Genomic DNA, 22,913 nt, shown 5'->3' on the forward strand with positions numbered 1-22,913 from the left:
TCTGCAGCTTCCGATGGCTGATGATATTGACTTAGAACCTATAGCTTTGATGACTGAAGGCTTCAGTGGAGCTGATCTTCAAGCTCTTCTCTCAGATGCCCAGCTTGCAGCTGTTCACGAGTTTCTGAACAGAGAAGATAAACCCGAAACCGGAACTACGCCAATAATAACCGATCCTCTTCTGAAGTCGATCGCTTCAAAAACTAAGCCATCGGTTTCCGAGACCGAGAAGCAAAAGCTCTATGACATATATAGCCAGTTTCTGGATTCAAGAAAATCGGTATCTCTCTCTCTCCCTTCCTCTCTAATTCCTCTTATTTTTTATACAAAACCCAGTAGTTGATTACTAACAATATCAAAATCTTATTTTGCTTGCAGTCAAGAGAATCAAAGGGCAAAAGAGCAACCTTAGCATAATCAAAGGAATTACAAAGACCAAAAGAAATTGTTATATTGTAGAATCACATCATGATGTAAAATTTGCTTTATGATATATTTGTATGTCCACTGATAAGCATTATAGTCAAAATGGTTTTAGAGTTTTCAAATAAAGATCGTTAAGAGAGCCGTAATTTGTTGGCCTCTTTATAGGGTAAGTTCTACAAAATCCAAACGATCATAAACAGACTTTTCAAAACGGACTAAATCTGTAACTAATGGTAAGATTCGATTGTTTAATTCTGGAATTTTTAAAAGCTGTTAGTTAATTTTCATTTTATTTAAGAAAACATAAATAAAATACATTTGACTAAAAATTTCTTTAATTCTAGTTTATGAAAGTGAATAAAATAATGTATACAGGACAGTCAGTTTTATCATGAAACCAAGAAAATTATCCAAAAAATAAGGGAAGAAAAATTGAGAAGGTAAAGATTGTTGTTGCCACCTATCCTTGAGAACGCCAGGGATTAAAATGTTGTTATGGCAAGAACCTTGAAAAGAGTCAACCAGAATATCTTACAGTTACAGGAGACGAACAGAGAGTCAGTTTCGGCAGTTAAGAAACTGTCATGAGTTCAGTTAATATATCATCGTCATCGTCACATTACAGCTAAACATAAAAACCAAAAAAAAAAAAGCAAAAAACAAAACAGAGTTTGGTTTGGTTTATAAAAATGGCAGAGAGAGAGAGAAAGAGAGGTTGCTGTGACGTCCCTCTCTCCCTATCTCCTTAACCGAAACGGCATGCATTTCTTCCTTCTTTAACTTCCTTTCTCCATTCCTTCACGACAAGAATGAAATTAACTCATCACAAAATATGTCATTTTTGATGTTTGACCAAACAAAAAAAACAAATGTGACAAAAACACCAAACCCAAAAACGGTTGAGAACAAAAAGGATACAATAGTCTTTTTCTTCTCCCTTATTCTTCTCCTGATTTTCCTCCCTCTTCATTTTCTTCTCTTTTCTGGTATATGAACAAGTTCTGAGCTGTGACCATTAGACCAACAACAGTCTTTATATCTTCTTTCTATCTCTCTCTTTCTATTATTTCCTTCTTCTGTTTTATGTTCCTATTTCTTCAAAAACTACAGCATTCGCATTCAAATTCCCCTTCACTTGCTGCCTCGTCTTGCTCTTCAGGTATGTCTTTCGTCCTGTTCTTCATTCTCTGTAATTCATGTGTAGGGTTGCATTAAACAGAAACCCACAAGTTTAACTTTGGCTATCAACAGTTCTCTCATCATATGAACAAGTAACCACCGTAAAGATGATGACGGAGAAGTCAGATTTAGTACATGAAAAGCTTTGTTCATTGTCATTCCTACAATTAGTAATAGCACCAAACTTTGATATAGATTTTTGAGTATACACCAAGTCAAAGCAAATTCAGGAAAAGCCAATTTTTTATTGTTTTTTTCCCCATAATATAAGAATATAGTGGTCTTTTTAAATTGCTAAGGTTTGAGTACACGACTGCCTCTTCTTTTGTATCTGTAAGCTATTAATGTTTGGCGTTGCTTGTTTTCGAAAAATTATGACAATGGAAGTCTATAAGAAAGATAACTGATACCGGATTTAGAGAAAACTTCAGAGTATTTTACCTTCCAATCCCATCACTCTCATTTCTGAACTCCTTGCATGAATCTGACGTTTATTGGTTCTTTAGATGGGACTACATTCTCCGAAGTCACTTGTCATGTTTGAATATTTTACATCTTCTGACCAACTGCATAAATGGTCGCATTGTCGCAGGTCAGAGGCCAAAATAGGTGGAATTCAAAGCCTGTTTTGTCAGAGAAAAACTTACATATGAATAACAAAGGGAGTCAGAACGTTGCTACCTGCAAGCCTGTCACTACATTTGTCCAAACCGACACCAACACTTTCAGAGAAATTGTGCAGCGATTGACAGGTCCATCAGAGAACAACTCTGCAGTAGCGCCACCAGAAGCAACAGTGATAAAAACCGTCATACAAAAGAAGCCAACTTCAAAGCTCCATGAGAGAAGGCAATGCATGAGGCCAAAGCTTGAAATTGTCAAACCTCCTCTAAGCTTTAAGCCCACTGGTACGACACCATCATCTAAATCTGGTAATACCAACCTTTTAACAAGTCCAGTGGGCACCCCTTCTTCATTGTTCTCTAACTTGTCCTTGGTAGAAGGGGAGCCAGATAGTTGTACAACAAACATTGAAGAAGAGGGGAAAGCCATTAAAGAAGAAGAGGAGAAAGCCATTAAAGAAAGACGCTTTTACTTGCATCCATCGCCAAGGTCTAAACCAGGGTATACAGAACCAGAACTGCTTCCTTTGTTTCCTTTAACTTCTCCCAATTCAAGTGGCAAACCNAGATTTAGTACATGAAAAGCTTTGTTCATTGTCATTCCTACAATTAGTAATAGCACCAAACTTTGATATAGATTTTTGAGTATACACCAAGTCAAAGCAAATTCAGGAAAAGCCAATTTTTTATTGTTTTTTTCCCCATAATATAAGAATATAGTGGTCTTTTTAAATTGCTAAGGTTTGAGTACACGACTGCCTCTTCTTTTGTATCTGTAAGCTATTAATGTTTGGCGTTGCTTGTTTTCGAAAAATTATGACAATGGAAGTCTATAAGAAAGATAACTGATACCGGATTTAGAGAAAACTTCAGAGTATTTTACCTTCCAATCCCATCACTCTCATTTCTGAACTCCTTGCATGAATCTGACGTTTATTGGTTCTTTAGATGGGACTACATTCTCCGAAGTCACTTGTCATGTTTGAATATTTTACATCTTCTGACCAACTGCATAAATGGTCGCATTGTCGCAGGTCAGAGGCCAAAATAGGTGGAATTCAAAGCCTGTTTTGTCAGAGAAAAACTTACATATGAATAACAAAGGGAGTCAGAACGTTGCTACCTGCAAGCCTGTCACTACATTTGTCCAAACCGACACCAACACTTTCAGAGAAATTGTGCAGCGATTGACAGGTCCATCAGAGAACAACTCTGCAGTAGCGCCACCAGAAGCAACAGTGATAAAAACCGTCATACAAAAGAAGCCAACTTCAAAGCTCCATGAGAGAAGGCAATGCATGAGGCCAAAGCTTGAAATTGTCAAACCTCCTCTAAGCTTTAAGCCCACTGGTACGACACCATCATCTAAATCTGGTAATACCAACCTTTTAACAAGTCCAGTGGGCACCCCTTCTTCATTGTTCTCTAACTTGTCCTTGGTAGAAGGGGAGCCAGATAGTTGTACAACAAACATTGAAGAAGAGGGGAAAGCCATTAAAGAAGAAGAGGAGAAAGCCATTAAAGAAAGACGCTTTTACTTGCATCCATCGCCAAGGTCTAAACCAGGGTATACAGAACCAGAACTGCTTCCTTTGTTTCCTTTAACTTCTCCCAATTCAAGTGGCAAACCATAAACCTGGCAGATTAATCATAAGCTTGATTTCTGCCTACATTCCCAAAGATTATGTACATGTAGCGTTCTCACTCAAGAATTGTCTCTGTAATCTATGTGCAATGTCCTTGTGTACACCATCATGATCTAGCTTTGCAATGTTTTATGATTTTCATCGATTAAAACACCACAGGCTCCTTCATCTGAAGATATAAAGCATTCACTAAGTCGAAAATACTGTCTCTATGAGGGTGAGAACAATCTCCAGACACAAATACATTCCTTTGCCCATCCTCTTCTAGCCAGCTACATCCTGCTGGCTTTTTCATTTCCTTTTTCTTCATTAGGTTTCTCAACTCCATCACGCCTTCCCATTTAGCATCTGTAGCAAACATGTTCGAAATTAGAACGTGGTTCCCAGTATCGTCAGATTCAGCTTGCAAAAGATGATTTGCAACTGAGTGCCCCAGATCCATCCTGTTATAGGTTGTACATGCCCTTAACAGTGTTCCCCATATATTTGCATTAGGTTCAACTGGCATCTGTGTGACAAAAGAATATGCATCATCAAGTTGACCCCCTCGAGCAAGTAGATCTACTGCACAAGCATATTGTTCCATTGTAGGAATCATACCGTGAACCGTCCTTATTGAGTCATATATTTGCAATCCATCCTGTATTAACCCCGCATGACAGCATGCAGTCAACAGAGTTGTTATGAAAACATGATCGGGCTTAATGTTCGAGTCAATCATATGAGAGTAGATCATAAGTGCTTCCTTACCCCTACCATGTACAGCATACCCAGCTACCATAGCAGTGAACATAACCAGATCTCTATGAGCATCTGATTGGAAAACAGAATATGCATGCTTCAAGCTGCCACATTTAGCATATACATCTAGTAGAGTCCCCTTCAGGCGGATATCACCAAGTCCGCCTCTAATAATATATCCATGACATTGTCTTACTAGATGCAGAGAGGCTACCTGCGCACAAACAGGGAGGAGATTCATGATAGTCACAGTGTTAGGCCTCATCCCTCGAACTTGTATCTCACGGAAAACGCCGATGGCTTCATTAGGGCAACAACTTTCAGCATAGATACGAATCATCAAACTCCAAGTGGTGAGATCAGTTGTAGACATCTCACTGAACAGCATATGAGCATCATCATGACTTCCACTATTAACATATCCTGATAACATCGAGTTATAGGTAACCAAATTTCTCCTCTCTGACAAACCCTGAAAGATCTTATGGGCGTACTCTACATTACCACATTTGGCATATGCATCAAGCAATGCATTGCCAAGCTTGGGTTCCTCTTCATCATGTAAAAGACCAGCCTTAAGTGAGTACCCATGAACTTCTTTTACCTTACCAACTCCCTGTACATTTGTGCAGAATTTGACTAGGCTTAAAACAGTAATAGAGTCAAGAGTTATTGCTTCATTAAACAAGTGGTGCAAGAGGTTCAAAAACCGAAATTGCCTAGGACTGTCAGCGAAGGCATCAAGTATAGTATTCCAAGATATTATATCCTTCGTGGATATCAGTGAAAAGACCCAATATGCTGCACTCGTCTCACCAAATCTTGCATAGAAACTAATGAGAGCATTCCCAACTGATGTATCCTCCAAAAGGTAAGAACGGCGCAAAATATAATTATGGATCTCTTTGCCAAAGGTCAAGTCACTTAACTGCGCACAGACAGGAAGGATGCTTACAATAGTTACCGAATCAGGAGAAACATCCCCCTTATGCACCAATTTTTGAAATAACTGCAAGGCTTTAAACCACTCACAATTTGATGCATAACCGGCTATGACAACGTTCCAAGAAACAAGATCTTTGGAACTCATCCTTGTAAACAGTGACGCTGCTTCTTCCATTCTTCCGACTCTCAAATAAAAACTCACAAGAGAATTGCATACAAAAACATGGGTTTGCAACCAAGACCTGTGCACAACATAACTGTGAATCTGCCGTCCACTTTGATAGGCAATGTCCTTGTCCATAGAAGCGCAAACAGGCAAAATATTTGCAATAGTTGCATAGTTAGGCTCTGTAGGTTCCTTCAGCATTAGACAAAACGATCTAAATGCATGGGCCATCATCTTGTTCTCAGAAAACCCAGCAATAATCGCATTCCAAGAGACAACATCTTTGTAAGATATACCATCAAACGCAGTATAAGCATCAGGGAAGATAAGCCCGCATTTGGCATACATGGAAACCAGAGCATTCCCCACAAGTGTATCTCTTTCAAAACCGGTTTTAATAATATAAGAATGCATACTCTTCCCATTGTATGAATCCCCAAGGCGAACACACACAGGAAGAACTATCGCAAAGGTAACAGAGCTGGGCTTAGGTTCGTCAGCAAAGTGCATCGCTTTGAAAAACCTCATCGTCTCATGAACAGAAGAATCCGAAAGTCCAGTCAGAACAATGTTCCAAACAACAGGATCAACACTGTTCATTTGCCTAAACATCTTCTGGCAATCATCCATCCTCTTGCATTTCGCATACATGTTAAGAACCGACTTAGAAACCACAGTGCATTCCATATGACCAAGCTTGGTCACGAAACCGTGCAGAGCCCTCCCTGATATGACCTCAGACACTGAAGCACAAGCTTTGAAAACATCCGAAAAAACCTTGTGATCAGTTCCAAAACCAGACGAAAGTCTGAATTTTTGAACAAATTGCCGTAAAATCTCCATCTTTCCCTTAAATATCACAGCAACGCCCGTTTATTAACAAAACCCACGGTAGAGAATTTGGATCAGACATTTTCACAAACATCTGATATGCAAGAACAGTTTCTTTCCAACTTTGTAACACTACAGATATAAGCGATTTCCATATGTGACAGACACAGAGAAATTCAAAAAGCAGAATCTTTACCAATGTTTCTTATTTATCAATCAACGAAGATGTCGCTCAGTCTCCATCTCCACATAAAAAAAGCAAGCGAGTGTATTTTTCTGAGTGAACTGGAATTATAAATACATAGACTATTTTAAATCCAATTAAAAATAAAGGGTTAAAATTAATAAATTAAATTAGTTAAGTCCTTGAATGCAAATTTAGTATTCCTATTATTATTCGAAGAATAGGAAAAAAAAAGAAAAAAAAACATAAACTCGATAAATATATATAACCAACCCCTCGTCTGACTCTGCTTGACACATCTCTGATACGATAAAGTTACATCTCTCTGTTTTAAATCGGCACTGACGACGATAGCATCTTCTACGAATATGGCGCCACCGGCAGGTGAAACAGCGGCGGTGGTTGATGGCGAGCCGCAGCAGCAGCAACAGCAACGACAAGCTGGTGGGTTTGGGCAGAGTATTACAGGAATCATAAGAATCGCCATGTTCTGCTACTTTGCTTCAAAGTTCTTTTCTCCGAAACCAAAACATGCGGATCCTTCTAAGCCTTCTCACCTTATGTCCAATCTCTTTCATAGGGGAGAGCCCATGGTAATTTTTTCTTGTTTAAATCACTGGTGATACTTGCGATTAGTTTTTGTTTCGCAAATTTGATTTCGTTTCTCTCTTCTGAAGTTTTTAAAAACGTTACTTTTGGGTTTGAATCACAGAGTTTGGTCTTGTCAGAGCTTTTTTCTCTGCTTCTGGGTGGTTTAGGGTTTTACTGTGGTTGTGTATAGATTCGAGTTTAACTTCACCAGGATATGTGTTTCAGATACTTTACTGTAATAAATCAGTGGGTTTTTTTTGTAACACCGTTTTGGTTCTGGAACATGATTCTTGGGACACAGATTGGTGGCAGGGTTTTCTGATCACTGATTTGTTGTTTGGTTATGATGTATGAATCATTGTTTCAGGATATGTGGTTTTATCTTTCGGAGCATGAGAAATTCAATGACTTTGGGAATGAAGGTGCTCTTATTTGTCACGAGACAAACATACCTTATGCTGTGTGGAAGCCAGAGAGCACTAGGACCTTGTTAACGACGTATCATCCATCCGAGGTAACTTCATGTTCAACTGATATAGGTATTTGGGTTTCTTGATATGATTCTTTCTAGATTAATAATATATAGGCTCCATTGACTTACGATGTCTGTTGTTACAGGCACTGAAGAATAATGGAAGTCTCTATGCTCATGTCTTCTTTGCTCGATCTGGTTATCCTGTAGATCCCAGCGATCCGGAATACCAACCTCTTAACTGTTTTGGCAGAACACACCGTAAGACCTCCCTTTTTCATACACAAACAACCTTTTCATTGACAGTTGTTTTTGGTTGGTAGATTTATTATGTATTCGATAAGTTGGACAACTCGTTTCTCTGTTTCAGCTGTTGCGACTTACTTGCCAAAGCGTAAAGTGGATAAGAAGAAGAGTCTGCTGGGAAATCCGAAAGACTCTGATGAATCTAATGCGGAAGTTGAGGTGTGTCTCTAGGAAACTTTTTGATACAGAACTTTTTTCAATGTTTTTATGATATTGTTTGGCCTGTGATGGCACACATGCTTATGAACTAACACAAAGCAGACATCGCAGGAGGTTAATGGTAAGGATTCGGATCTCAAGGATGAAGGCCCTGTGGAATGGGTATCCCACTGGAAACCAAATGTCACAATTAACCTAGTCGATGATTTTACTCGGTAAGTTAGTTAGTACTGATAATTGGTAGATGAATAATGGAGCATGCTTTCTTTTCTTTTGGGTTCAGTTTTTACAATGAATCTCATAAAACGTTTGCTAACCATTTTCAATTTCCTTACAGCTATCCAGAGCATGGTGTACCACCAAACATTGCTCCTTGTATCCTTATATATCTACTGATGATGTGCCTGTTATTATTTGAGTTTTTGACAACTCTTTCTTTATACACATCCTTCTCTAACAATTGAAGACACTAGCATAGTAGCATGTGTATCATCTCCCATGCCATTTATAACATAAGTTGGTCTAATTTGTTTGAAAATTCAAAATTCTCAAGAACTAAAACTTGAGTTTCTGGGTTTTTGGAACTAGTGCCACATCACTCGCTGGAATCGAATATAGATGAGGATTGCTTTTCGCTATGCTATAGGTGTGATGGTCCATATTTGCTCTTTCCTTTACGTAATTTAATTGGCAGACTTAATGGTGGAACCTAGTACTGTAAACTACTACCCTACAGTTGTCTTCAATGAGTTTTGGCTGCTAAGGGATAAGTTGATTATAATCAATGAGACAGCCTCAGAGCTACCACTTAATCTGGAAGTAAGCCCCATAAGCATGACAAAGTGGCAGCTGTTTGAGCAGATTGATCAGTCTTTCCAGATTCACCGTAGCTATGGAAGCATGCTTGATGGTGAATCTGACGAACTAAAGGTAATTCTGGTCTTTTATGTTCAGCTTGCTTCATTGCCATATTGCATATACTAAGATGTGCATCTAACTACTCTAACTATGATACCCGAAACTAGTAGAGAGATGTGAGTGATTGTTTTCTGTTAATTGGAGCTACGGTGATTAATTTTTTTTTAAGGTTAATTTCGCAGAGGGTGTTTTTGGAAGGAAATCCCTATCTGTTAGGCGTCACAATGTTTGTTTCGATGCTTCATTCTGTATTTGACTTCCTCGCATTCAAAAATGGTAAACACCAAAAGAGCACCTGCTTTTCTAAAATGCTTGATAAACTTAGCTATCTGATACTCTGTTGCTTTGCTTGCAGATATCCAGTTTTGGAACAAGAACAAATCTATGGAAGGACTGTCTGCGAAGTCTGTTGTGCTGAACTTTATCTGTCAGTTCATCATCTTCCTCTACCTGCTTGACAACGACACTTCATGGATGATATTGGCTAGTTCTGGAGTTGGTGTCTGCATCGAGTTCTGGAAAATAGGAAAAGTCCAGTATTTTTGTGCATGTGTAACATCAATAAAAAAACAGCAAGTGATACTTTCAATCTGATTTTTGCCTTGCGTATATATACCCTGACAAACATATAATTTTTTCAGGTTGATCGAAGTGGAATGATTCCAAGATTGAGGTTCCACGACCGTGAATCCTATGCAAGCAACAAAACTAAGGAGTATGACGATATAGCCATTAAATTCTTATCCTATGTGCTCCTCCTCCTTGTCGCGGGGTTCTCCGTATATTCACTCGCCTATGAACGCCACAAGAGTTGGTACTCATGGATCCTATCTTCACTAACGAGCTGCGTCTACATGTTTGGTAAAAAGCCTTAAAAATTCTCTTTGACCAGTTCAAAGCTCTCTTGTAGTTGATTCTATTGAGTTGAGATCCATCTGTTATGTGTTTGCAGGTTTCATTATGATGTGTCCTCAATTGTTCATCAACTATAAGCTGAAGTCAGTAGCACATTTACCATGGAGGCAAATGACATACAAGTTCCTCAACACAATCATCGACGATCTCTTTGCTTTTGTCATCAAAATGCCAATGCTGCATCGCCTTTCTGTCTTCCGCGATGGTAAATACAAATCCATCTCTCCCTGAGTTTGTTGATTCACGTATCTAGGATAATTTTAGGATTCACAAAAAAAAGAAGAGAATGATGATGATCTAATTTTGGTGTTGTTGTTTTTGCAGATGTGATATTCTTGATATACTTGTACCAGAGATGGGTTTACCCTGTGGACAAAACACGTGTCAACGAGTTTGGTTTTGGAGGTGAAAAAGACTCTGTGGATACAAAGAATATCACTGACCAAGAAGATGACAAGAAAACAAATTAATTAGCTTTGTGCTTTGTCTTTCTAAACAATTTTGAGCTTTTTTTTTGTTTTTTCCTGTTCTAGAAAGTTTTGTTAAATGCTATTTATACCCAGAAGGAATTTTATTTAGGATTAAAAGAAAAAAAAAAATGTATCACGGAAAGATCATTCTCGCAATACAGGACGCATATGCAGTCCTAGACTACCAGACTTATTCTTGTGAAGTAGATATAACCTTCATTGTAAGGTTCAATTACTTGTTCTTATTCATAAGTGCAGCAACAGAGGTTTTCATTATTACATTGTCCATCCGCAGTCCCCATCGAGCTACAGAACTCAATGCATTTCATCATCCCTCCCATACATGGTGCTGTGTCGAAACACTGAGTAAATCTATATTTTTCTTCAAACACTAAATCAAAAAGGTATAGTATATCAAACGTCGATAGCGAAGCACTAAAAGAAACATGTAAGCAATAACCCAAAAAAAAAAAAAAAGAAAGAAAACAGAATCTTACAAGGAATGGTTTTGAAACTTGGACGGCAATGAACAGTACAGATACCCAACATAATGGTGAAAGCAAATACTACCACTATTTTCTTAGTGAAGTCCATTGTTGTTTTAAACCTGCTCTGATACTCTACGTCTCTACGTAAATGTAACGTAGATTGATGATATTATTTATTCACAGTAGACAAGTATATATATACACATATGAATTCTAGAGAATATACACTTTGCATAACAATAGATTATAGTCAAATCATATCCCTGAATTGCCAGATATTTTACCATACTAATTAATAAGTACATATATAAAACAAACTTTATAAAGTATAAAAAATCACATTGTCATGTCATTGGTCTTCAAGCAAATGTTTAATTTTTCAGTAAGGGTAAATATGTATTTTAAATATTAGACTAATAAAATCTTTGAAATAATTATTAGTTTAAAAAAAAAAAATACTTTCTCTCACTAATTAGTTATGGAAGAAAATTACTAACTAATTTCAAAAAATTGTAAACCAATCAGAATTTAAAAACTACGATTTTATATTTCTATATACAATATGATTATTTTTCATAACTATATTTGGGAGATTTTTTTAAGATTTTAATTTTTGTTTCTCATATTATCTGCCTTTTATTTCATTTACAAATTATTTTGAATCAAATTAAAATACTATAACATTCTAAAATAATTAGTATGTAAATATATATATATATATATAGATTTACCAAACAATTTCAATATTAAAAATAGATACTCTCTCAAACAAAATAACTTTTCAAAAATACATAACAATAATTATTATTATTATAGTTATAGGAAAAAATGTTGACTTTGTCTTCATTTGCTATAAAGCACGGGATATCTCCTAGTATCTCTAATTAAAAATTTATGACTAAAATAACATTCCATAAATGTATTCAACAAAGTTTTATAAATTCTAAATTAATGAGGATATATTCTATAGTATTCATTTTACAATATATCATAAATATTTTCTTATATATCTATATATAAAAACAAAATTTTATGTAAAATTTATAAACTTGTTGGCAGATATTTGCTTGCAAGATTACTTAATACGACGCCGTTAGTTGGTCGGTGACTTATATGGGCCGTAATCTTCAACCTTTCTGCAATGCAACTAACGACGATTGAGCCCATATACATAATTAAGTTAACAACACCGTTTCTTATATAACGCATTAGTAGCGCGTGAGAAAAGTGGACGCGTGGGAATGAATCAGATCAAGCAGGTCCACGCGCAGTGTATCAGAACAGGAGTAGACGAAACCAGAGATCTCTTACAACGACTGCGTCTGATTCCAAACCTTGTTTATGCCCGAAAGCTCTTTGATCTTCATCGAAACCCTTGTATCTTCCTCTACAACAAGCTAATTCAAGCTTACTCTGTTCATGGCCAACCCCATGAATCAATCGTCCTCTACAATCTCCTCTCCCACAATGGTCTCCGACCAAATCACCACACTTTCAATTTCATCTTCGCAGCTTCTGCTTCGTTTTCGTCTGCTCGACCTTTACGGTTGCTTCATTCGCAGTTTTTCAAATCCGGGTTTGAGTCTGATTCGTTCTGCTGCACTGCTCTAATCACTTCCTACTCGAAGCTAGGAGCATTGTGTTGTGCGCGCAGAGTGTTCGACGAAATGTCTAGCCGAGATGTACCGGTCTGGAATGCAATGATCACGGGCTACCAGAGACATGGTGATACGAAGGCGGCGATGGAGTTGTTTGATTCCATGCCTAGTAAGAACGTTACCTCGTGGACCACCGTCATTTCTGGGTTTTCTCAGAACGGGAATTACTCTGTAGCTTTATCGATGTTTTTGTGTATGGAGAAAGACAAATCCGTGAAACCAAACCATTTTACTGTAGCTAGTGTTCTCCCCGCTTGTGCAAACCTAGGGGTATTGGATATTGGCCGAAGATTAGAAGGCTATGCTAGAGAGAACGGGTTCTTTGATAACATTTACGTGTGTAATGCTCTTCTAGATATGTACTCAAAATGTGGAATGATTGATGTAGCCAAACGTTTATTCGATGAAATTGGGAACCAGAGAAATTTGTGCTCCTGGAACTCCATGATCGGTAGTCTTGCTACTCACGGGAAACATGACGAAGCTCTTGAACTTTATGCCCACATGTTGGTGAGCGTTTCTGTTTTGTTTCTTCTTCAGTTCAAAAGCATGTTGATTCCTCTGTTCTTTAGAGTTCTAACACTTATAATATTCTGTTGGTACTTCAGCGAGAAGGAGAAAAACCCGATACAGTGACATTTGTTGCGTTGCTGCTAGCTTGTGTTCATGGTGGGATGGTGGTGAAGGGCCAAGAATTGTTCAAGTCCATGGAGGAAGTTCACAAGGTTTCGCCAAAGCTAGAGCACTACGGATGCATGATCGATCTCTTAGGGCGTGTTGGGAAGCTGCAAGAAGCCTGTGATCTCATCAAAACAATGCCAATGAAACCAGATGCTGTGGTATGGGGAACCCTTTTGGGTGCTTGTAGTTTCCATGGAAATGTTGAGATAGGAGAGATAGCAAGCGAGGCACTGTTCAAGCTTGAACCAACAAATCCAGGTAACTGTGTGATCATGTCGAATATATACGCCGCCAATGAGAAGTGGGATGGAGTTTTGAGGATGCGGAAGTTGATGAAGAAGGAAACGATGACAAAGGCTGCTGGTTATAGCTATTTTGTGGAAGTAGGAGTTGAAGTTCATAGATTCACTGTGGAAGATAAATCACACCCAAGATCTTACGAGATCTATCAGGTTCTTGATGAAATTTTCAGGAGAATGAAACCTGAGAAGAGTCAGCTTGAACAACTATGCATATGAAAGGCAGATGTTTGCTTTCTTCACTTGTTCAGTATCAATGTCGAACTGAATGGGTCTATTGAAACTACAACAATATGTGATTTTGGCGTTTTTCACATTCCTAGACTCAAATCAAATGAGATTCTTCGGTATACAGTATCATCCAGTTGTTGAAACAAACCGAAACGCAAATTATGTATATCAATCAATTTACATCGAACATGACGAGATGAGACGATAGAAAGCTGACATGGAATTCGTGTAGGTGAAATTGAGACGAGATCATCACTGGTTTTCTATATATCGATCGAATTGTAACGCTCAAACTTCATCAAAAACATTTGACAAGAAAGAATACATAATACAAAACCGGAACCGAGGATATCAAAGTTCCGGTATACTTTATCTAACCGACAAGTTACCCTACCCGGTCTAAAATAGTATTATTCGTTTTGACTTAATTTTTTAAAACTAATTTAAAGATTTTAAGGGTTTTGACTTTTTTTTTTTTTTTTTTTTTTNCACAAAAGGCGACTGTCAAACTCTCAAAATCGTTTATCCCAACGCAAAAAAAAAAAAGAAGAAGCCGATCGCTCTGGCATCCATCTGTATTGAATTCGCTTCGAAGTTTGCTCATCATGGCGACTGCTGCTGATTCTCGGGCTGTCAAGTCACATAGCAACTCTGAGGGAAGGAAGAGATTTGTGGTTGGTCTTCTCGTAATCAATTATTCACTGACATGAGTGTTTTTGGTCACATGCATGCTCTCTCTAATTTAATTATGGTTTCTTACTCAGTTTAAGAATTTCGCCGAGAAAGTGAATGAAATTGAAAGCAAGGTCCTCAAAGTCTTTAGGAGCTTACATAAGGTGAATGATGAGCCTTCACAGGGTTCCACATATCTCAAGGATTGCCTCGTTGAATTTAGGGTATGTTGAATGATGATGGAAATTTTCACATCGATTGCAGGAATGAATGAATTAAAGTTTCGTTCAATTTTGTTTGGTTTTAAATGCAGGAACTGAATACAGCAGCGGATTTTATAAAATTTTATGAAGAAATGTTGCCCTGTGTTCAAACTCTGCCGTTGGTTGCCTTGCATCAAGATTTAATTTTCTCTAAACTTGTCTCTGGTTTACATGTCAAAGCAAGATTCTCTCTCGAAGCCTTTCTATGGTTTTGCTATCTTCTTCACTCTTAACTTCTTCTTATTCACTCAAAATTGATACAGAAAATTTATAATCTCTGTTTTTTTCACCTTTTTCTTCTTCTTTCTCTTTTTTGCTTAGGTTGATATATGCTTTATCGAGGGATCTCTTGGACGGCTTTCTTCCGTGAGTATTTTTTTTTTCTAATTCTTTTCAGCTGCACAATCCTCTTTTATGGTTTTTGGAAGTGCGCAGGATCAAATATTAGATTTCCAGGCACACTCTGTAATGATCTAACTTTGTGGAAGTTATTGCGTTGAATTGTTTTGAGATGCATACAGAGTACTCATGGAACACTGGAAAATCTAGTTTTTTTTTCACTTGTATGAACTGATTTAGTAACCGCCCTTAAATGCAATGCTTACAAACTGCTATTGAAATTTTGTTGTCTCCCTTCCTTCTCTTTGAATTTGCGTACATTGGATCTTATATCTTCTAACCAATTGTTGCTTTTGTCCTTGTCTAGCTTCCTTCCACAGCTTGTTAACTCCATAGTGACTCTCCTGAGAAATGGTGGACAGAAAGAACCAGATATTCTTGAGCAGGTTTTTGCTCTCTTGTCTAACACATTCTCCCCTCAGGACAATGCTTAATATTATCTTCTTCTTCTTCTTTTTTTTTGGCAGATATTCTTATCATGGTCGCACATAGTGCGGGATCTGCAGAAGTATCTCATATGTGACATCGAAGGTATTCTCAGGTAAGTACGGAATTGTATAGTTCTTCTGGACTATATGAGTAGGTTATCTGTTACTAGCAGCCTGACTTAGGTTCTTTGCTGTGGACTAATATTGTAGTTGTCTTCCGTTAAGGTCAAAATACATAAAACACACATATTGTTGGGGTTTCTTATATCTTACGCTGTAGGATTTTCTTTACTTTCTAAAAGAATCTTCGTTTGATGTAGGGATACATTGGAGCTGAGGTATTACCCCGGCGAACATATCATCAAATTGATGTCACCTTCCATATCATTTTTGTTGAGGACTGCACGGGATGAGCAACTCGAAATAGGTGATGAATTGCTTTTCATTTCTCTCTCTCTCTCTCTTTTTGTTTGTTTCATATCTATGTTAGGGACAGTCCAGTTGACTCTTGTCCCATGAACATTGCAGGGATCAAAAGGATCCTCTCCGAAATTGCATATCCACTGAAAAAATGTGGAGGAGATAGTATACTATATCATGTGATGAGGGGTACCTCTGAGCATCTTCATTCCAAAGCTGGGAAGGTTTTGAGTTTCTTACTGAAAGATTCAACATTGTCCTTGGGTGATCAACTTCCTCAGGGCAAGTCCTCTTTTCTAAACATAGCGTTGAAATATTTCATTAAGTCTAATGATCTCTGTTTCGCATGTGATTAGTTTAGGAATTAAGTTTAGAGAATGGGAAGTTGGTGTTGGTTTAATCCTGAATTTATACTCCTAAGCTGTTTTACATGGTTCCCTTTCTTCTGACCTTGGTTGGACCCTGTATTTCGTTTTCCAGGTTCTTGTAGTATAGTAGAAGCTTTGAGTTCAACTTTGCAAAGAATATGCAAGGATTTTAAAGCAGAAGAATTATTTGTTATGTGGAACTGCCTGTATGAAGAAACAAAAGAATCAATCAAAAACAAAGCAACAGATCATTTAAGCCGACTCCTGACTCTTCTTACTTCAGTTGTTAGGGTTGAGAAAGGTCTCAAGGTTTATGGTGAGTTATTAAGTAATCCAATTTTTTCGACTTTCTTGCTGTTGTTCTTTCTTGTGTGCAGAAAGCATACATTTTCATGATCTTATTGGCTATTTATGTCGTTGTCAATGTGTAACAGATTACCCATATTTGGTTGGACTCGTGAGCCAGATTGTGCCAACTTTTATAGATTCCTCTGCTGTTCTTGATAAAGTTATGGGACTAATGTTATGCACCATTGACAGTCCCAGTGCTGCCAATGAAATGGAATCCATTGCTTCGCAATGGGCTCCCATTTTTTCCGTGAAGTGTTCGAGGTATTTTGTATACAATTGATCTATTTATACTTTTCAACGCTAAATATTCTATTTTCTTTATAATGGATCATGCAATCTTTGCAGTTTGCTGAGTTTTTTGCGAGAGTTGCTAGCTAAGGATAAATTCATTCTGAAAGCCTTTACAAGTAATATATTAAGGCAAGATCCACGTCGTTTTTTTTTGTTACCTCTCTAACTCTGCCTCTCATTTATGTCTTTAGTGACTAACTTGTGTATTGCAGTTCGATCAACAATATGATTTTGGTGTCTCCTGAGGAGGTTATTCCTCTGTTACTATCACTGTGTGAGAGTGAGCAAACAAGTCATGAGAGGGTGAACATCATAGATGAATCATTTGAGAGCAAATTTGAGAGAATTCATGAGTTCTTGGAAGAGAAGATTAAGAAAATCCAAACGAATATAGAGAATATAGGATTAGCTCAAATTGAAGAGGCTGAGTTGGCTGCTGCTTTGGGAGCTATCAAATGTTTTCCCTATTTTAAAGAGGATCCATCATTGCTGGTTTGCTTTAAAAATACTCTCATACAGCATTTGGCAGCCTCAGTTGGTAAGTTTTTGCCATGCCATTCACGTCTTATTTCTTAGAAGTTATCATAACTCAAATTTTTCATTTTCAGTAAACACTTTTAGTGCTCCGGAACTGATGTGGCAGAGCTTACTTGGTGCTGCTTTGAGGTCATGTCACAAATTCTCTTCTAGTGGAAGACTCATCGACAGTCATCTAGAGGAAGCTTTGTCTCTTGCTAAATCTTACAAGTCATGTGTACAAGTGCTGTCTCCTGTGGCTGACTATTTGGATTTTGTGTATAGGTGAGTTTATATGTTCTGGTGGTTTGTTTATTCAGTGTTATTCTTCCCCATGTTTGATGACTCTGTGATGGTACACTGATACGTTTTTTTATTCACAGGCCTCTATTAGCTAAGAATGATAAGGCATGTCCAGAGCTCCAAGCAAATATTGCTAAAGATGCGTTTGACATATTTTCTGAAAATTTATGTCACTCTAAAAAAGACGTCCGTCTTGTGACTTTAAGGATTTTGTGCCATTTTGAAACTTCGTATCCCAAGCCTTCTTTTGAAGAGCATCCTCCAATGAAGAAACTGAGAACTGAAGTCATGCAAAAGTCTTCCCCTGAAAGCAACAATGTGAGTAGATATCCTTACTTCTGTATCCCTCTGCACTCTATAATCGTCTTAACTAATTTAAGAAAAAATTCCCTTCAAATTACCAGGTTCTTCAGTTATTGAAAGCAATCGAGGAGTCTCATCTCACAGTATCGACTGAAAGGGAGTTGGTCAAGGACATTAATACTATACAAAACTATCTCTCTGCTGGCAGGATACATGACACATATGTGCCACTTGTATTTAAGGGAATGATAGGGTTATTTTATAATCAATTTTGGGAAATATGGGAACCAGTATCTGAGTGCCTTGCGGTTCTTATGACGAAGCACACAGGAGCGGTGTGGAATGATTTTGTTCATTATTTGGGCCAGTGCCAACTAAAACTTGAAGCACTCGACAATCATAGTGAGAATGAAAACGACAGCATTTCACAGATGCATACTGGTAGGTTTTTTCAATAATTTGTGTCTCTATATTACAATATTTTGCATCTCTTACAGTATCCTTTTCATCTATATATCTTTTTTCTCTTCTTTATAGTTCTAATGTTTGTCTTATTCAATCTTCAGTTCTGATAGAGCGTTTTAATTCGTCTGATACTATACGGTCCACACCTACTGGAAAAGTAGTATCTCTGTTGCTCAAGACCTTACAAAAAATTCCCACTGTTGCACAGTCTCGAGCCTCTGATCTTCTCCCTTTGTTATTAAAATTTCTGGGATACAACAGCGAAAATCCTTTGAGGTAATCATATCGCTATGTATTTTGTTCTTGAAGAGTAACTGAATCATCTTCTGTTGCCATAAGTCTTTCTCTCTACGTTGTAGGGTCGGATTATATAATGGCGGAGCTTGTAAAGGAGAGGAGTGGAAGGGGTTGCTTTTACAATGGTTGGCTTTACTGAAGTTGATGAAGAATCCGAGGTCTTCTTGTTTTAGTCAGTTTGTAAACGATGTTATGGAGAGCAGGTTGATTTTAATAATCCATTGTTCTTTTGAATATCTTGGAGTAAGATAATTTCGTTGACATCTCTCTGCATGCGTTTTGTGTTCTTTGGATGTTTTACCAGGTTCCTAGACCATAATGATGCTGAAATACAAATGAGTGTCCTAGAGTGCCTTGTGTTGTGGAATGACTATCTACTCCCACACCGCCATCGCTTGGAGAATTTGATCAAACCAAAAGAACTGAGAGAAGAGCTCGCGACCTGGAACTTCTCCATGGACATCGAAGAAGCTCACAGATGTCATTTTGTTTCTCTTGTAATTAGGATCCTCATGCCTAAAGTTAGGAATTTGAAGACTTCTGCGTCGCGTAAGGTACATACTAATATTTTCTTTTTAGTTTACTTCACCTTTGCCAATGCGGGTTATCATTTAGGTCTCAATAATTTTTTTTTTTCTTTTTCTTTTCTCAGCATACAAGTATTCGTCACCGGGAGGCGGTTCTTGGCCTTATATCTCAGGTAGATGTTAATGAACTTTCTCTGTTCTTCGCATTGTTGATGAAGCCTTTAAACATCATATCAGAGGAAACAATGGACTTGTTTTGGAGCTCAGGCAAAAGCTCTCTGGATTATTTCCAAAAGTCGAATTTTCTCAAATCTATCAACGCCGATACTATTTCGACCTTATCCTGGAAGAAGAAATTTGGTTTTCTTCATGTCATACAACACATACTTGAAGTCTTTGATGTATTACATGTCCGACCATTTCTAGACTTTCTGATGGGATGTGTTGTCCGGCTATTGATAACCTATGATCCAAATATCGACGAAGAAAAGAGCATTGATAAAGAGATTGTTTCAACATATCTCGACCAGGTAAAATTGTTATTAAGGTTTCCGCTCATTTCATTTCTTTGGAACATATTGACCGTCTCTTTTTCTTTTTTTTGGTGTAGGCTGGCAGTTCTTTAAAGCAATTTAAAGAGTTGAGATCCTTATGTTTGAAGATCATTGCTCGTGTTCTTGAAAAGTACAAGGATTGTGATCTTGGCTCTGAGTTCTGGGACCTCTTCTTTTCTGCAGTGAATTCGTTAATCAAGAGTTTTAAGCAGGAGGGTTCTAGCAGTGAGAAACCAAGCTCATTGTTCTCATGCTTCTTGTCGATGAGTAAAAGCCGCAGTCTCATCACCTTGTTATGTCGGGAAGAGTCTCTTATTCCAGACATATTTTCAGTTATAACAGTGGCCACAGCTTCAGAAGCTATAAAGTCCTCTGCCTTGAGTTTCATAGAGAATCTGCTCTGTCTTGAGAGTGACTTGGATGATCATGATGATGATGACCATATTATCAAAGGATTCTTAGATCCATATATAGAGGCACTGATTAACAGCTTGCATTCTCTTTTCCGCTGGGATATGTTGAAAAGGTAAGGGCTCTTGTTAATTAAAAGACTTTGTTACTTTCGTCTTTTGTTTCTACTTCTTTTGTTTTAAAGAAAAAGTGTTAATTATGACCAGGAAATCATTCAAGTATCATGGAGAAAGAGAGATTAAGATACTTAAACTATTGTCGAAGCACATCGGAGATGAATCTAATGTAATGGAGTATTTGGATATCTTGCTGTCTTTCTTGGATAAACGTGTGAAAGATTCTGGTATGGTTACTGTTACTTATTAGTCTCATTTCTTTTCTTGGTTAGAATTATAATGTTGATTGTCTCTTGTGTGACTGTCTTATTGTTTATACAGATATTCATCGTGAGGCTTTGGTAGCCATTAAGGAAATCACATCGTTTCTTGGGAGTGAGAGTACTAGCAAAATTATTGATACAATCTCTCCTCTGCTTGTTGATGCTGCACATGATGTTAGATTATGCATTTGTGATCTTCTTATATCTCTTGCAAAAATCGACCCCTCTCTGGATCTAATGGTAAGTATACAAATCTCTGTTTGAAGCTGTGAGTCATTTCCTTCTCATTTTGTTTTGAGACTGTAACAAACTACTGGTTGCGTCATCCTACAGGCGAAATGCGTCTGCGATATGAATGCAACCTCACCTATGGAAGTTGATGACCTTGACTATGAAACAATAATTAAAGCTTATGCAAAGATTGATGCAGATTTCTTTACCAAATCCTCGGAGCAGCAGATGATGATTATACTCTCACAGAGTTTATACAACATATCATCATCAGAAGTTACTTTAAAGGATTGTGCATTCAACCTCTTGTGCACTTTTATTGAATTTTCAGCTTCTATACTTTGCCAAGAGGCTTCAGCTCACTCTGACAATGGCAAAGAGGTTTCAAAATCTGATGCAACCTGGACAGGAGATCTTGTGTTGTGGATTATAAATAAGTTTATTTTGAAACACATTGGAGATGCACTAAACAGAGGAATTTCTAGTGGAAAGGTACTGCTTACTAAGATGGATATCCTTAGCTCTCTTGTTTGCATTAAAGATTCTTAGAAACGAATAATTTTGCTGCAGGAGGAGATTCTCTTGATACGCAAAATGGTGACAAAACTTCCAGATTCCGGGAATCTTGCTGCATTCGGACCCTTATGCTCTGAAAACGATGACATTGATTTCTTTAAAAACGTCTTTAGCATTCAGGTAAAATGACTCCTTCACATTTTGTATCTTTGCAGCTTATATAGCTTATAGTTTATGAAAGATGATAGAAACCTTATAGTGACTTTTTATTTCTTTTAAATGTCTTGTAGATACACCGTAGAAAAAAGGCGATTAACCGTTTTGCCAAGGAGATCAAAGATAGAAGTCTGCCTGAGGTGATCTCTTTGCGTCTCTTAGATTCTTTGAATTCTATTTTTTGTAGTGTCAATATGACCAATTGCTATTGGGGTTGCAGGGCGTAATGAGAAAATTTCTAGTCTCAGTGTTTTTCAACATGCTGCTTGATGGAGAAAATAAAAAAGGTCAAGACAGAAAAGGTCAGAATAGAAAAGGTCAAGATAAAAATGTTCAAAATCTCCATGACGCATGCGCAGAAGCCCTTGCATCCGTGTCAGCTCATATGAGTTGGTGCTCGTACTACGCTCTGCTGAATCGGTGTTTCCGTGAGATGAAGACGCATACGGAGGACAAGAGAAAGCGTCTGCTGAACCTCGTCTGCTCGATTTTGGACAAATTTCATTTTGCAAAAGATGGTCACGAACAGGAGGTTAGGACTTGCCTCGAGAAAACCTTGTTCCCCAAGATACAGAAGCTGATGGATTCTGAATCTGATAGTGTTACTCTGAGAAGCTATGTAGCTGCGGTGAAGGTTCTAAAGCTGCTCCCCAAAGAGATAATGGACTCAAATCTTGATTCTCTAGTTTATAAAATTTCCAAATTTTTAAGGCATCGGGAGGACCGCACACGTGATGAAGCCAGAAAGGTTCTGGCTGCTTGTTTGAAGGAACTTGGGCTGGAGGGTTACTTGCAACTTTTCCTTCAAAAACTTGTTTCATTACTTAACAAAGGATCTGAGGTTCATGTGCTCGGGTACACTGTCAATTCCATCTTATCTGAGTGCCTGCCAAACCCTACGGGTTGGATGTTGGATCATTGTTTGGGAAATCTCCTTGATGTGGTGGAAGCTGATATCCTTGGAGATGTTGATGAACACAAAGAGGATAGAAAATATTCATTGAAGACGAAGAAAGAAACGAAAACACGCAAGTCACTTGCTACTCTGAAATTGATTGCTGAAAATGTAACGTT

General features: G+C 37.7%; 8 protein-coding genes across 11 annotated transcripts in view; 6 read left to right on the forward strand and 2 right to left on the reverse strand.

The window, feature by feature from the left end:
- LOC104734872 (peroxisome biogenesis protein 1-like) lies at positions 8–596 on the forward strand. Its single transcript, XM_010454543.2, has 2 exons — positions 8–280; positions 379–596. Exons 1-2 carry the CDS (start codon positions 14–16, stop codon positions 415–417), a joined length of 306 nt encoding a protein of 101 aa, XP_010452845.1. The 5' UTR covers positions 8–13; the 3' UTR covers positions 418–596.
- On the forward strand, positions 2,178–2,809 carry LOC109124987 (VQ motif-containing protein 31-like). Its single transcript, XM_019234455.1, has 2 exons — positions 2,178–2,513; positions 2,607–2,809. Exons 1-2 carry the CDS (start codon positions 2,180–2,182, stop codon positions 2,807–2,809), a joined length of 537 nt encoding a protein of 178 aa, XP_019090000.1. The 5' UTR covers positions 2,178–2,179.
- LOC104734874 (VQ motif-containing protein 31-like) lies at positions 3,069–4,009 on the forward strand. Of its 2 annotated transcripts, none has more exons than XM_010454547.2 (2): positions 3,069–3,102; positions 3,263–4,009. In XM_010454547.2, the coding sequence occupies exon 2, from the start codon at positions 3,320–3,322 to the stop codon at positions 3,860–3,862; it is 543 nt and encodes a 180-aa protein (XP_010452849.1). In that variant the 5' UTR covers positions 3,069–3,102; positions 3,263–3,319; the 3' UTR covers positions 3,863–4,009. The 2 variants fall into 2 exon arrangements, with proteins under 2 accessions (XP_010452849.1, XP_010452850.1); XM_010454548.2 differs by lacking the exon at positions 3,069–3,102 and having other exon boundaries at positions 3,243–3,578; positions 3,672–4,009.
- Positions 3,997–6,818, reverse strand: LOC104734873 (putative pentatricopeptide repeat-containing protein At5g08490). The gene has a single exon (XM_010454544.2). The coding sequence runs from the start codon at positions 6,567–6,569 to the stop codon at positions 4,020–4,022; it is 2,550 nt and encodes an 849-aa protein (XP_010452846.1). The 5' UTR covers positions 6,570–6,818; the 3' UTR covers positions 3,997–4,019.
- LOC104734877 (cleft lip and palate transmembrane protein 1 homolog) lies at positions 7,030–10,797 on the forward strand. 3 transcript variants are annotated; one of them, XM_010454551.2, is made up of 12 exons: positions 7,030–7,334; positions 7,700–7,846; positions 7,951–8,065; positions 8,175–8,269; positions 8,372–8,484; positions 8,607–8,644; positions 8,964–9,199; positions 9,370–9,463; positions 9,543–9,739; positions 9,829–10,048; positions 10,140–10,307; positions 10,427–10,797. In XM_010454551.2, the coding sequence occupies exons 1-12, from the start codon at positions 7,110–7,112 to the stop codon at positions 10,570–10,572; spliced, it is 1,794 nt and encodes a 597-aa protein (XP_010452853.1). In that variant the 5' UTR covers positions 7,030–7,109; the 3' UTR covers positions 10,573–10,797. The 3 variants fall into 3 exon arrangements, with proteins under 3 accessions (XP_010452853.1, XP_010452856.1, XP_010452854.1); XM_010454554.2 differs by having other exon boundaries at positions 9,543–9,718; XM_010454552.2 differs by having other exon boundaries at positions 8,381–8,484.
- On the reverse strand, positions 10,793–11,198 carry LOC109128290 (defensin-like protein 109). Its single transcript, XM_019234340.1, has 2 exons — positions 11,070–11,198; positions 10,793–10,963 (listed from the first exon to the last, which is right to left on the reverse strand). The coding sequence occupies exons 1-2, from the start codon at positions 11,164–11,166 to the stop codon at positions 10,815–10,817; spliced, it is 246 nt and encodes an 81-aa protein (XP_019089885.1). The 5' UTR covers positions 11,167–11,198; the 3' UTR covers positions 10,793–10,814.
- LOC104734878 (pentatricopeptide repeat-containing protein At5g08510-like) lies at positions 12,302–14,050 on the forward strand. Its single transcript, XM_010454555.1, has 2 exons — positions 12,302–13,228; positions 13,327–14,050. Exons 1-2 carry the CDS (start codon positions 12,302–12,304, stop codon positions 13,915–13,917), a joined length of 1,518 nt encoding a protein of 505 aa, XP_010452857.1. The 3' UTR covers positions 13,918–14,050.
- The window catches only part of LOC104734879 (U3 small nucleolar RNA-associated protein 20-like), a 14,047-nt gene continuing 5,575 nt past the window's right edge, over positions 14,442–22,913 (forward strand). The window contains 26 exon segments of the mRNA XM_019235042.1: positions 14,442–14,603; positions 14,694–14,825; positions 14,915–15,072; positions 15,186–15,230; positions 15,571–15,649; positions 15,731–15,804; positions 16,012–16,118; positions 16,220–16,393; positions 16,592–16,795; positions 16,914–17,091; positions 17,176–17,250; positions 17,334–17,659; positions 17,730–17,922; positions 18,021–18,258; positions 18,345–18,684; positions 18,810–18,984; positions 19,068–19,208; positions 19,310–19,559; positions 19,658–20,062; positions 20,143–20,612; positions 20,704–20,840; positions 20,935–21,116; positions 21,210–21,599; positions 21,678–21,803; positions 21,914–21,979; positions 22,060–22,844. Of these exon segments, the coding sequence (XP_019090587.1) occupies positions 14,535–14,603; positions 14,694–14,825; positions 14,915–15,072; positions 15,186–15,230; positions 15,571–15,649; positions 15,731–15,804; positions 16,012–16,118; positions 16,220–16,393; positions 16,592–16,795; positions 16,914–17,091; positions 17,176–17,250; positions 17,334–17,659; positions 17,730–17,922; positions 18,021–18,258; positions 18,345–18,684; positions 18,810–18,984; positions 19,068–19,208; positions 19,310–19,559; positions 19,658–20,062; positions 20,143–20,612; positions 20,704–20,840; positions 20,935–21,116; positions 21,210–21,599; positions 21,678–21,803; positions 21,914–21,979; positions 22,060–22,844 (5,519 nt within the window). The 5' untranslated portion in view covers positions 14,442–14,534.

Source organism: Camelina sativa, chromosome 13 (genome assembly GCF_000633955.1).
Source record: "Camelina sativa cultivar DH55 chromosome 13, Cs, whole genome shotgun sequence".
Taxonomy (NCBI): Eukaryota; Viridiplantae; Streptophyta; class Magnoliopsida; order Brassicales; family Brassicaceae; genus Camelina; species Camelina sativa.

What these genes read in the sequence shown, in the direction of transcription:
- LOC104734872 (XM_010454543.2), top strand. Translation starts at nt 14, where the DNA reads ATGGCTGATGATATTGACTTAGAACCTATAGCTTTGATGACTGAAGGC. An exon ending in TTCTGGATTCAAGAAAATCG is followed by an intron (nt 281 to 378) that starts GTATCTCTCTCT and finishes TTTTGCTTGCAG; the next exon opens with TCAAGAGAATCAAAGGGCAA.
- LOC104734874 (XM_010454547.2), top strand. Translation starts at nt 3,320, where the DNA reads ATGAATAACAAAGGGAGTCAGAACGTTGCTACCTGCAAGCCTGTCACT.
- LOC104734873 (XM_010454544.2), bottom strand. Translation starts at nt 6,569, where the DNA reads ATGGAGATTTTACGGCAATTTGTTCAAAAATTCAGACTTTCGTCTGGT.
- LOC104734877 (XM_010454551.2), top strand. Translation starts at nt 7,110, where the DNA reads ATGGCGCCACCGGCAGGTGAAACAGCGGCGGTGGTTGATGGCGAGCCG. An exon ending in GTGAATCTGACGAACTAAAG is followed by an intron (nt 9,200 to 9,369) that starts GTAATTCTGGTC and finishes TTAATTTCGCAG; the next exon opens with AGGGTGTTTTTGGAAGGAAA. An exon ending in TCCAGTATTTTTGTGCATGT is followed by an intron (nt 9,740 to 9,828) that starts GTAACATCAATA and finishes TAATTTTTTCAG; the next exon opens with GTTGATCGAAGTGGAATGAT.
- LOC109128290 (XM_019234340.1), bottom strand. Translation starts at nt 11,166, where the DNA reads ATGGACTTCACTAAGAAAATAGTGGTAGTATTTGCTTTCACCATTATG. An exon ending in AAGTTTCAAAACCATTCCTT is followed by an intron (nt 10,964 to 11,069) that starts GTAAGATTCTGT and finishes TTTTTGATTTAG; the next exon opens with TGTTTGAAGAAAAATATAGA.
- LOC104734878 (XM_010454555.1), top strand. Translation starts at nt 12,302, where the DNA reads ATGAATCAGATCAAGCAGGTCCACGCGCAGTGTATCAGAACAGGAGTA. An exon ending in AACTTTATGCCCACATGTTG is followed by an intron (nt 13,229 to 13,326) that starts GTGAGCGTTTCT and finishes TTGGTACTTCAG; the next exon opens with CGAGAAGGAGAAAAACCCGA.